The sequence below is a fragment of the Gossypium hirsutum genome, chromosome A01 (genome assembly GCF_007990345.1).
Source record: "Gossypium hirsutum isolate 1008001.06 chromosome A01, Gossypium_hirsutum_v2.1, whole genome shotgun sequence".
Taxonomy (NCBI): Eukaryota; Viridiplantae; Streptophyta; class Magnoliopsida; order Malvales; family Malvaceae; genus Gossypium; species Gossypium hirsutum.
Window position 1 is genome coordinate 24,653,729 of NC_053424.1, and position 14,168 is coordinate 24,667,896.

The 14,168-nt window shown below is 29.0% G+C and overlaps 1 protein-coding gene across 1 annotated transcript; it reads right to left on the bottom strand.

Moving 5' to 3' along the window:
- Nucleotides 1-11,726: 11,726 nt before the first annotated feature.
- On the bottom strand, nucleotides 11,727-12,986 carry LOC107916578 (uncharacterized). Its single transcript, XM_016845856.2, has 4 exons — nucleotides 12,700-12,986; nucleotides 12,457-12,581; nucleotides 12,244-12,356; nucleotides 11,727-12,157 (listed from the first exon to the last, which is right to left on the bottom strand). Exons 1-4 carry the CDS (start codon nucleotides 12,749-12,751, stop codon nucleotides 12,019-12,021), a joined length of 429 nt encoding a protein of 142 aa, XP_016701345.1. The 5' UTR covers nucleotides 12,752-12,986; the 3' UTR covers nucleotides 11,727-12,018.
- Between the last annotated feature and the right edge of the window lie 1,182 nt (nucleotides 12,987-14,168).

Genomic DNA, 14,168 nt, shown 5'->3' on the forward strand with positions numbered 1-14,168 from the left:
AAACCATTATGCGCATAAATAACAAACTTTTATGAATTTTTTTCAAACTTAATAAAAAAAACTGAGATATAAACTCATCAGTATTGGCAAGACAAATAGTCTTAATTGCATGATTTGAATTTAATTATTTAAACAAGCAATCTTACAAATGACAAGTCACAAGTTGATAACACATATGTGATTATTTTGTATATGCCTCTACCAAAATCATATAGTATCAAAACCATCCACATGGTGGATGAATGGGCCCATATTCATTTAAAAAATGCAAGACATTAAATCTCAACTTTTGCTAGTGAGTTTTTAACAGTCAATTTTCATTGAGAACAAGAAACAAATGAGAATTCTTTAAATTAAAGAATCTTCTGGTTCTTTAATGAATGTCTATATGAATTATCAATTAATTTTCACATCGTATATGATCCAAATAGTCTAACTGGTCATGCCAAGTATTAAATGCATTTGTATCAGTAAATTTCTAGTTTACTTTAACATGCGTTTTAATTGTACTAAATTATAACAAATTGACAATTTTACTGTCATTCCTTTTACTTTGTATCCACATATAAGTACTATTGTGACATTTACTACTGGAAATGTTAAATCAATGTGAAGTCTATAATGTCACTAAGTTAACAAAATGAATATAATTTGCAAACAATTATATGCAATATTTGCTTCAGAGAATATGTCAAAATCTTCAAATATATAAAAAAAATTATTAATAGCAAACTTTGAGAGTGAATCTTATTTTCCAGGTGTATAACAGGTACATAACCAATGACTATTCATACATAAGTTTTCAAAAACTTATTTTGAATCATGTAGAGTTATACTCAGTTTTTTTTTAAAAAAACTTGCAACTTCATGTCTATCCAACCACAATGAGCTTTAGATAGAATTATCATATTCTATTGCTCATAAGTAGATCTTTCACTATAAAATATTTTGCTTTCAACCCCTTAATAGGGATGATGACAAAAGAAGATCACAAAGATAGTCACAATCAATTCAATTTATAACAAGAGAAATAAATATAGATCAATAATCCAATCCTCTTTTGATTCATATAAAATATAATATTTTCCTCATTCACAATATCAATATGAAACCCATTATAAATATATTTTAAAACCAATAGATTAACCATCACAAGGTATTAATATATTAGCTTTAATGGAGCTTTCGACTAATTTTGTACCACCAAATATTAGAATAATATTGGTTTGTATTTTCTTTTGTGCTTGTGTTCACTTCGGGGAATGCAATAGATTTACTAGGACGAACTTATAAATGTCCCGAAAAATTCTTTATTTCATAATCACTATTGCAAACATGTGTGGATTTCAAATCAAAATCTATCTATGCATGTTGTCATGATCAATCTTCAATTATAATAAACATGATATAATAAATAAATTATAGTAAAATATACCTAAAGATCTTTAATATTATCGTCATCACCCTGGCTATTATCACGAACACTATTGCAAGTAGTAAAACAACTTTGTTTTCGTAATAACATTTATAATCTAATAGTAAAAATCATTTGATAAACAATCAAAATTTTTGTGTACGATGCTTGAAAGTTATCCGATACACATTGTACCAAATTTCAATACCACATATATGTTATAAAATCTTATGAAGCTTCTAATTAAATATTTATAAATTCAATTTAAAAGATATAATACAATCTTTTAACATTAGCAAGTTAATAAGACTTAATAGATCCTATCAAATTTCCTTTTAATCAACTATGGTATGTTAATAACACTTTCCACCATAATTTTAATCAAATTACAATAATATTTAATAACAAGAATTTAATAATCAAATATTTAATTATCTAAATATTATGCATACTATAATTTAATAAAAGAATCTTAGGGTCTGTTTGTTTACATGTAAAAGGTTTTACGGAAAATGTTTTCTGCATTTTCCTGTGTTTGTTTCATAGAAAATAGTTTGGTCAATGGAAAATGACTTACAGGTCAAGATAAAATAAACCCTTTTTCCTATAAAATGACTTACCCTTTTGAAAAACGTAAGTTATTTTTCGAAAAAGAGCTCATCTATAGATAATTTTATTTTTATATAAAAATTAACTTAAATCAAGCTTAATATTATTATATTGATAATAAATTTTATTTTTATTTTTATTTTTAAAAATATTTAAAATATTATATTTTTCAATATTATTAAACATAAATATTTAATTATTTATATTTAGTCATATAATAAATTATTAATATAATAAATATAAATTATTATTTTAATAAATTATTTAATATTTAAATTTTATTTTAATAATAAATTTTAAAAATAATAATTTTAAATAATATTATTCACATATTATTGAAAATATTCAATATTAATATTTTAATAATAAATATTTATTACAATTATAAATAAATTAATAATAAATGTTTTATAATATAAAGGTTAAAGTATGTCATACGTCTATGTACACTTCACAAATTTGTAATTTAGTCTTTGTACTTTTATTTTCAAGAATTTAGTCCCTTTACTTTTTAAATTTGAAAATCAAGTCCAATTATTGACATCGTTAAATTTTTTTTGTCAATTTTGTTGATGTTACATTTTTAAATAAAAAATACTCACTTAGTAGTCATGTAATTAAAAAATGACGTTGTAATGAATATGAATTTAACATCATATTTTTAATATATGCAAAAACAATGTAAAATATAAAATTATAGATAAAAATAAATTCAATTAAATAATAAAAAAATAAGAAAATCTCAAATGTATGTTTTTTTAACTGAAAACAACTTTTATAAAATATTTTTAAGAAATCTACTAAACAATAGAAAATATTTTACACAGATTCATCCAAACACCAGAAAATATTAGCTTTTCCAGAAAAGTAAATCATTTTCAAGAAATCATTTTTCGAAAGTCATTTTCAGTGAAACAAACGGAGCCTTAGTTTAAAAGAAACCTTACAGTAATAATATCATAAAATAATTTTACCAATAATCAATCAACAAAGGAGAAAAAAAATACAAAAATCAATCAACAAAGGAGAAAAACATACCACGTAAGAATTATATAAATTTCTTTGTATAAAAGGGCATAAAAAATTTAGAGATTTATGTGTACCGAGTGGCTAACTCTAATGATTACCCATAATGTGCTTGCCTCAATTGAAATAGCAGCAGCTCTAGTGCTGGTAACATGTTATAAAATAAATAGACAGATAGTAAAGAACAAAGAAAATGGGAGAGCAAAAGATGCCCTTTTTTATTAATCAATCGGAATATTTACAAAGATTCTTCAAAGTCTCTATTTATAGGCATAAGTATAAATGAGGTAGAGATCCACTTCTAATGACTATTAGAATTTAAAGTACATCAAAACTTATCTTAATCTTGATGGATATCCATTTAATAAGATATTCATAACAATTATAATTTTTTTAATTTTTTAAACACATTATGATATTTTAATTATATTTATTAATAATTTATTCATTTTATGGTATAATTGCAATTCAAACCTAAATATTTACGGGGAAGGTGAACATCCGATCAATAGAGATAGAGGCCCCTTTACTAGGAGTCACACTACAGCAAAAAAGGTTTTTAGCGGCATTTTTAGTGGCATTTGGACAAAAAACCCCGCTATAGATTGGACATTAGCAGCGTTTTTAAAACACCGCTATAGATAGAGAATTAGCGGCGCTTCATGAAAAACACCGCTATAGATTGAGCATTAACGGCGCTTTCTCAAAAACGCCGCTATAGGTCGACCATTAGTGGCGTTTATCAAAAAACGCCGCAAAAAATTTAAGCACAACGGCGTCGTTTTATGTTGAGCTTTAGTGTCATTAGCGGCGCTTTCTCAAAAACGCCGCTATAGATCGAGCATTAGTGGCATTTTTAAAAACGCCGCTATAGGTCAACCATTATCGGCGCTTCTTGGAAAACGCCACAAAAAATTAAGCACAACGCCCTCGTTTTATGTTGGGCTTTAGTGTTATTAGCGGCGCTTTTTGAAAAACACCGCTACAAATCGAGCATTAGCGGCTCTTTTTGGAAAATGCCGTTATAGGTCGACCTTTAGCAGCGTTTTCTAGAAAACGCCACAAAAATTCAGTGTCATTAGCGGCACTTTTTGAAAAACGCCGCAATAAACATATTATTTATTATTTAAATGGTTTATTTATATTAATTAAGATAAATTTTATTTTTAATTAAATATTTAAATTCGTCAAAAAAAATAATGACACGTAGAAAATATTTGAAAGTAAAAACATAGAAAAATATATGTTAAAAATAAAAAATTAAAATACTATTATTTAAAATAATTTTAAAGTTTTTTGGGTATATGACTGATTGTTTGTTAATTTATATATTAAATAAATTCTTATATTTGTAAAATAGATAATATTAATTTTAAAATATTGAATTAATTATCATTATAGTTTAGAGTTTATGGTTTAAGGTATATGGTTTAGAGTTTAAAGTTTATGAGTTACTATTTTAAGATTTGTGGATTATGGGTTTAGGGATTATGGTTTATGTTTTAATGGTTTAAGGGTTGGGGTTTAAGGTCTAGGGGTAGTGGTTAAGGGTATTGGGTTAGGGGTTAGGTGTTAGGGTTAGGGGTTTAGGGTTTAGATTAATTAGTGTGAAAAATATATGTTAAAAAATTGAAATACTGTTATTTAAAATAATTATAAAGTTTTGGGAGTATATGACTGATTGTTTTTAAATTTATATATTAAATAATTTATTATATAATTGTAAAAGAGATAATATTAATTAATATGAATATATTAATATTATAATTATAGTTTAAATTATTTAAGATATGATAGATAAACTTTCTATATATTAAAATTAAAAAAAATTGGTAACCCTTGCATCTCTAGAGAAACAAAATTAATTAGTAAATTGAAAACGTTATTTAAATTTCCTAAAATATTGAAAGAATATATAATATTCAAATTTTATCTAACTAAATTAGGGTTTAAAGTTTAGAGTTAAAGGTTTAGTGGTTTGTGGTTTATATGATAGGGTTTTGAGTTTAAGGTTTTGAGATTTAGGGTTTATAGTTTGAGGTTTATGGTTTAAGGGTAGAGTTTAGTGTTTAAAGAATGGGTTTAGGGGTTTAAGGTTTAAGGAAGATCAAATAAAGATGGGAGTGAAGGAGAGGCCAATGCTACTAAAGAACGGTTTGGTCGGTAAATCAGTTAACCGATGTCAATCGAAACTAAGCTATTTAGGGTTTAAGGGTTATGGTATAATTTTTAGGGTTTAGGATCTATATTTTAGGGTTTACAATTTAGTGTTTGAGATTTAAGGTTTATAGTTCAAGGTTTAAGGATAACGTATGAGAAGTTAAATTATAAAACTTTACAAATTAAACAAATTTAATAAATAATTAAACTATAACAATTTATTACCATTGAAGGTATTAGTGGCGTTTTAGGCTAAAACACCGCAAAAAGCATATTAGTTTAAATAAAACGGTGACGTTTATTTAGAGGCATTAGCGGCGCAAGGAAGTAAAACGCCACAATAGATTAGAATTAGTGGCGTTTGGTTAAAAACGCCGCAAAAATAATTTACATTAACTAAAAACGATGCCGTTTATAATGCATAGCTTTAGCGGCACCTTGTATGAAAACGCCACAAACTATCGACCCTTAGTGGTGCATTTGATAAAACGCAGCAAAAAAAATTTACATTTAATTAAAACGGTGTTGTTTCTGATAGGGTTTTAGTGGCGCTTGGTAAGAAAACGTTGCAGTATATATAACATTACTGGCGTTTTTTAAAAAAACACCGTAAAAAGCTATATACTTTAAAAAACGGCATCGTTTTCCTTTCTTACATTTTATCCTCTTGCCTTGCCCGATACTTACCCATTCCCCCCCCCAAACAAATTTTCCCCAATTCAAGAAATTTCCCAAATCCCTTATTTTGCCCCAAAATCCCTGTCATCTGCCGCTGAAGACGCTGACCGGACCACCTACTCATCGCCGTCTGCTGTCCTCTTTGCTGTGTTGCCGTCGCCATCTCCCTCTTCTGCCGCAAGCAATCGGTAATTTTAATTTGACTTTAGATTTGTTTCAATTTTCTGGAAAATTAGGTGTTGAAAAGTTTGTTTAGCAGAGGTGGGTTTTAGGTTTGGAGTGGGAAAGACATTAATGACGAAGTTAAATGGCTTTCCCAAGGCCCGAATAGAGTAGTAAAAAGATATAGTGCCTTCATCATCAATGGATTCAGATTTCATACAAAATATCGCAAGAGATTGAGGAGAACTCAAAATTGTGGAATTGTTGTTAATTCTTCAATTACAAGTTATGCTAGTGCTAGGGACAATAATCTCATTGAGGGAAATATGTAGTATTACGGACTTCTTACTGATATTATTGAGTTGGATTACTATAGAAAATGGAAAGTTGTCTTATTTCAATGTGATTGGGCTGATGTTAATACTGCTCGCGGAATTAAAAACGATCAATTTGGTTTTACAATGGTGAATTTCTCTCGATTGGTTCACACTAGAGAACAATTGATAGACGAGCCATATGTATTTTATTCTCAAGTGAAACAAGTTTTTTACTCGAAAGATCCAACTGATGAGGGTTGGTACGTTGTACTCCGAAACACCCCTAAAGACTTGTTTGACATGGGCAATGGAAGTAGAGATGACATCGTCGAAAGATTAGAAACTTTGCCTTTTCCAGAACAAAACTTAAATGAAAATATCCCTAGTACTAGTACACAATTTCAATGGGTTCGTCAAGATGTGGATGAAGATATTTACGAATTATGATGTAGTAAGATTTTACGATTTTTTAATTATATGTAATATTATAATTTTAATCTTGCTCATGTTATATAATTTAACTATTTTATATGTACTATTATTGTTGTAATTTGTTACTAAAATTTTAACTATTTTACGCGTATTGCAGGAAAAATGCGTAGAAGAAGATTACGAGATTTAAGTATTGTCCAGAATACTCCAAATTCGGAAGAAGCAAATAGTGAACATCAGACATTTATTGGATCTTCGAATGTGTCGGAGACACTTGACGAGCCTGCAGAATTTCAAAGTAATGTTAAGTTTATTTTACATGTGTGTTGACTTTTATTATTGATTTATTTTTCATTTTTAATATAAATATAACATATTGTTTTTTAGCTGAAAGTGGTGGGACGCGCAGAGGTCCAGGACGTACGCTACTTAAAGATTTATACGACTTAAATCTTGTCAAGCGTGTCAAAGTAAGTAGAAACAGTCATGGTCAGCCTGTTGGATCTGAAGCTCGACTTTTAGCAGGCTATTTGGACATTATAGCATGAAATGCCAATATGTTCCCTATCAACTACGAATCATGGCATCACATGCCTGATAGCAACAAAAATCAAGCTCTCGATAATATTAAGGTAACAAAACATCTAATTGTTATTTATAATACTTTGGTTTAAGTTTCATTTATATTTACATTCTAAACTTGTGTTTTTTTAGGAGAGATTTGCTTTAGAGGTCTCGGATGACTATATCAAGAAGGCATTGGGTAAAAAATGGAGAGACCATAAAAGCACTTTGAAAAAATAATATTTTAAGAAAGACATAAGCCTCAAAGAAAAATTGCGAAATGTCTCGCCGGGAATGCTGAGGTACCAATGGGAAGATGCGGTTAGATTCTGGAATTCAAAGAAAGGAGAGGTATTACGTACTTCCAAATTCTTATAAATTTTTCGGTATATAGTGTTTGCTATATACGTAATAATAATTATATTATGTAGGACCGTGAGCGAGTTGGAACAAGCAGCAGGCAAAAACAAAAATTCACGCACACGGCAGGGTCGAGAAGTTTCGTTTCTGTAGCTGAGGCTGAGGTATTATGAATTTATTAATTCTATTAAATATTAATGACTTTCTACTATTAAATAATATTTTTACTACTATATTGTAGGAAGTCTCGTCTGGTCAAAAAGTTAGACGCCTTCAGCTTTTTGAGATTACGCATAAGAAGAAAGATGGATCTCCTATGACATCCGAAGCTGGACAAATTATGGTATATTTACGTAAGAAAATTTGATTTATTATAAATAATTATAATGTTTAATTATAATGGTTTAATTCGTCGTTAGTAGCTTTAAATAATGTTAAGTTATGTTGCATTCCTTTTTATTATATATTTCGTTTCTAACTCTTTGATTAATTTATTAGGAGAAACTAAAGGAGAAGAAGGCAGAGTATGAAGCGGTTGCTTCGAATGATAGTTCTTTTAATCTTGAGAACATTGATAACAGAATTATTACTGAAGTTTTGGGTCCTGAAAGGTATGGTCGAGTTCGATTTCAAGGATCTGGTGTTACCCTGACCCAATATTTTAGATCTGGCTCCCAGCAATACATGCCTTTCGAGAGTCAAGCTCAAGCTGAAGTTCAGAGGTTAAGAGACCAGATAGCTCAGATGCAAGCGAGCACAGTTGAGAAAATTGCCGAGGTTGAAAGAAAATATGAAAAACTCCAGCAACAACTTAGACGGATGAAGCAGCGAGGGAGGCAGCAGCAGCAGCGAGGGAGGTAAAGGCAGTAGCGATGGTAGCAGAGCAGAGTAGAAAGTACGATGAGCTCCAGCTCCAGCTTCAGCATATGATGAAGATGTTTCAGCAGTCGCAAAAGCCGTCATCTTAGACATTTGTTTTCTCCTTGTAGGAATATTTTTAACATTGTCACATTTAACATTATTGTAAGAATATTTTGAGTTATACGTCATTTATTAATTTACATCGAAGTATCATTTTCATTTAACATTTTTTGTTGTATTTTTATGCTACATTTGCTATTTTTGGTTGGATTTCATGTTATATTTGCTGTTTTTGGTTGGATTAAATGCAGGAAGGGTTGGATATTGGTGAAAAATGTACATTACAAATCCGCCAAAATTAGCGGCGTTTGTAACAAAAGTGTCACTAAATTCCATGACTTTTAGTAGCGCTTTTCCCTCAAATGCCGTTAAAAACCATACTTTCAGTGGCGCTTTTCCCACAAACGCCGCTAAAAAGCCATGACTTTTAGCGATGCTTTTCCCACAAACGCCGCTAAAAGCCATGACTTTTAGCGGCACTTTTCCCACAGACGCGCTTGTGAAAACGCCGCAAATAGTTCAAGCGCCGCTAAAAGTCTGTTTTCCTGTAGTGTCAGTTTGCATTTTGCTCTCTCTACAAAAAAAGAAAAATTAGTCTATATACATTAGATTAAAGAGAAAATTGGTCCTTTTGTTAAAAATTTCATCAATTTTTAATGTTAAAAGTTGATTTTTATACGTCAACATGAGATACGCGTGGCATGCCACATGTCACTATTTGATTATTTCATAAGCCACATCAATTTTTAGCAATACAAATGAATGAAATTTTTAACAGAAATGATAAATTTAGTAAAAGTGGCAAAATGCAATTTTTCTCCTAATACAGGGGCCTCCATGATACTTTTACTGCTAAAAACTGATTTGCCCATTTTTACTCTTAACAGGGATTAATTTGTCTATTTTTTTAGTAAAAGTGACAAACTGCAATTTGACTCCTAATACAGGGGTCTCCATAATACTTTTACCGCTACAACTTGGGTTCTAGTAATAATTTATTTTAATTACATAAAATAAAAATATTTCAGTAAAAGATAAAAATAATTAATGGTAAACTACACCATTAATCACTAAACTACCATTAATCACTAAACTATGTTAAGTTTTTATTTGATCACTTAACTAAAAAAAGTTACAATTGATCACTGAACTATTCAAGAGTTTTTATTTAAGTCATTAGGATGTTAAGTTTTTTTAAGTTCTGCCAACGAGCTCCAAGCTACGATTCAAATATCAGTATGGTGGATCGGTACCCATTGGCGATTAGAAGAAAATATATTAGATTAAAGTGGATTTGATAGCCAGTGTCAGAGATCGAAGAAAAGGGTTGTTTAAATTTTGATTCGTAGATTCATGACATTCAAAGTTGTTTGATACACAAAATTAAAGTGTAAAAGAAAAGAGATAAATTTTAATTCGTAGATTCATGACATTCAAAGTTGTTTGATACACAAAATTAAAGTGTAAAAGAAAAGAGGAAAGAAAACTTTCAATTAATGCAGGCAGTACAAACAAAGAAAACCATATAACATTAATTTTAACATCTCAATGACTTAAATAAAAACTCTTAAATAATTTAATAAAAAAAATATAACTTTTTTTAATTAGCTTGAAAATTTAGTGTACCCAATAATTTAAATGTAGGGACTCAAAATTTGGTTGTGATGGTGTCGTCCACAGGGCGATAATGACTCCCATGATTTTATTTCTTTATCACGCCTGCCCCCCACACTTGGTACCCCTTGCAGTGGCCGGCCCCATAAACTTTCGCCTAAAATACTTAACAACGGGTCCGTCCTGCCACTCAAATATCTTGAGAAAACTTAAGAGAATATTTTAAGGGGTGCCATCACAGCTTTTTTCTAAAAGATTCATCATTTTTCAACCAAAACAATTACCATCATCTTCTTTTTATTCTCTAAGTGTAATCTTAAAAATCTGGAATAAAATATCAACAAAGCATAATTAGAGGTTTTTGCCATCCGTATGACACTTGCAGTAGGAGAAAGACAGGAGAACTACATTAGTAAGTTTATATTTAACTTTAAAAAGTTATAAAAATAGTTATTAAAATATTCAAAATTTTTTATTTAAATTACAAGGTTATTAAAATTGCTGTTGTATAACCTTTTTCCTTCACATCACTTAACACCAATGGAAATCTTTTCTTTTCCTTTTCTTTTATAATTTAAATTTTTTTATAAAAATTATGAAGGTCACAAATCTGCAAACAAAAATCTAAACAATTTTTTTTTTGATCTTGATATTGACAGCTAAATTGACTTGGATCTAAAATATGCTCTTCTACTTATCGATAGGTACTAATCCATTGTACTAGTCGTTAAATAATTACTTGGAACTCACTAGTCAAACTTTTAATAAATTTAAATTTAGTAACCTAATGACTTACATAAAAGTTCTTGAATAATTCAGTAAGTTAAATAAAAATTATAATTTTTTTTAAAGTTGAATGAGAAAATATAAATTTATTAATTTATTTCATCAACACATGATATATGATAAATTGCTTTGAGAATTCAAGATGATATGCTTTCTTTTAAATAAAGCAGGTAAAAGGAAAACCCTGAGAGCCCCACAGATTTAAATGTTGATCAATACTTCAGCCTTTTCTTTGTTGTTATTTGTATTACAAGTCAACCAAATTATGATTGAGAGATTAATCTTTACATATTACTGTGTCAATTCTTTTTTTAATAATCATATTATAAGTTCTGATTATATTTATTTTTCTTTGACACAGTACTTAAAATTATTATAGTCTTTTTTTAACTTATAAATAAAAAGATAATATACTTTAGTACACTTTAACTCACATGTACAATCTAACTCACATCTTTTTATAATGAAAAGAATGTCTATATCAATCATAAAACTTAATCGACATATTTCAACATAGTTAACCAGCTGGTTCTAAACTAAATAATCAATAGTCAATTCCGATAATATTTTCCGGAATCATAATAAACCTTCTTTAGAACCTGGATTCTTTTAACGTAGTGCAGTGAAAAACTATGAAATCATAAAAAGATTTTGCACAATTCTTCTTGGTTTACCAAAAAAACTAGAAAAAGAAAAAGCCACCACTAGAAGAAAATTCCGTCATACAGATCTGATACAGCACAAAAGCTTAGCAAATCTTAAGCTGTCAAAGGAACCCTAGAGACCAATACTTACAACAGATTCATCCCCACACTATCACTAATTTAGTCCTCTCTCTATACTTTGTACAGATTCAAAACCATGACACACTCAACACGCACAAACCAGCATATTATCTCAGTAATATTATGTTCTATATATACAGATTAAGTAGATAAATACTCCCACATAAGATACCATTAGGAGTTAAAAATACTAATTGGCACTGATTCCAGAATCTTTGTTAAACTTTGAAGTAGCAAGGCCGGCAACATGGAACTGTGGTTGGTAATTGTTTGTAGGGCGGTCAAGAACTGGAGGTTCATTCAAGAATGCCCAAGTGCTCCTTGTCCACCTACAATCATCCATGGAATATCTCTTAATTTCAAGTTTTTAAGCTTTTCTTTTTGGTGGGTATTCAATAAGATTTTAGCTACTTACCACCCACTTTGCTTTACGATATTTTCCAGGCTTGTTTCGGTGTCCATGTCTAGGAAACCCTGGTTTCTATTTGGTGTAGGCATGGAGCTTGATCTCATATATTTCCTTCCATACTGCATCAATGGAGTTTCACGTTATATAGATGTCAAAAGATGGTACTAGTTCAGTACAAAATTACCATGTTACACTGATTATCAAACAAATAATTTGTACCTGCTGATTGCAACTATCTGGTGAACCATATATAGCATTAAGATGCTCTTCCTCTGTTTTCCTTTTTGATCTCCAGAAAGCTTCAATCTCTTCTTTAGTAAGTGACCGATTTCTTTTAAGTATAACTGAAATATTTTTCATATGATCAAAGATTAAACAACAAGGGTTAAGTTTAAAGGAAAAAAAAAACAGAGAACAGCATGGAAACAGTGAGGCATGTAGTAAGAGGTTTCTGCAAAGAACCTGATGAAGGATCAGATATAGTAGAATCCCATCCTGACAATAAAGAACCCATTATTTTGTTGATGATCTATCACTTGCTTGAACCAAAAGTAAAGTGAAGTCAGAAATATATTGAGAGAAAAATGGGGCTTTATATAGGCGAGTGCGAGCGGAGTGGAGCCTTATCATTTCCTTGGTTTTCAGTGGGGCAGTCCAGTCTACCCTTTAAGGCTTCAACTCGAGCTTATCCTCAAAAACATGTTATTTTCTTTTTCCTGTGTAAATGGAGACAAAGAAGACCGATTTATTGAGAATTTGAGACGGCGACAAAAATGGTGGCCTTTTGATTGTGATAAGCCTCACCAAACCTCTACCCATTGATTTCATACCACGCGTTACTTACTTTTGATCTTATTTGTCAGCCTCACCATAGACTGAAGTGTGAAAGTGGGATTTTGTGAATTTCTTTTAATCTTCTTAATTAAATTTTGTAGAATTTAATTTTATTTAAATAAAGAGAAAAATTCAACTTGATTGAACCACTAATGACTTTTCCATTGATAAATTAATCAAAATTGTGCATAAAAAATAGAATTGAATTATAACTAATTATTTTATTATTTATTTTACTCAAAAGTTTAAATAAAAAATTTAAATCAATTACAATTTTGCTCATCAACATGGCTCATTGGAAATTTTCCTCAAAATTCCTCTTTGCATTTCCGGATGAATTAATAGTATTTGTTGATATTATAATCTTTTAAATTTTAAAAATTTTAAAATAAATGTATATTAATAGTTTATAAAATATATGTTTTATTATTAAATTTGAAAATAATTTATAGTAAATAAAAATATCAACATTTTATTATAAAAATTTTTCTATTAACAAATAAATTAATTTATGAAAAACAATTATAATAAAAGATAAAATTCAAATTTTAATATAAAAACAATAAGAACAAAATTAATTTAAAATAATTTTATAATTTATTAAGAATAATTATAATTAACGGTTATATTGTTCTTACAATTTCTTTTGCATCAATATCCTGCGGCACCCACAAGTTTTAGTCCAGCTAGGTGTTTAACGTTGGTGAAGCTGTCGGGGTGACATTTTTGAAAAATATTTTATTAAAATGACAATTTTTAGTAAGAAAATTATGGAACATTAAAATTTTAAGGTTATTTATATACTATTGAAAGAGATATATAATAATATTTCTATTAGTTCAATACAATACAGTTACTATAGTGATTCTAATACAATATTAATATTTTGTAAATATAAATGCAAATGAATGGTAATTTCAATATAGTATTAAGATTTTACAAATATAATATAATATTAAGATATCACTATAATGAATCCAATACAATATTAAGATTTTGTAACCGAATCGTGATTCTAATATAATGCACTCAGCTACCAAAAGGTTATGATTTTTCTAAAACGCAACTTAGGCTTAGTTTAGATGGGCGGTGTGCTT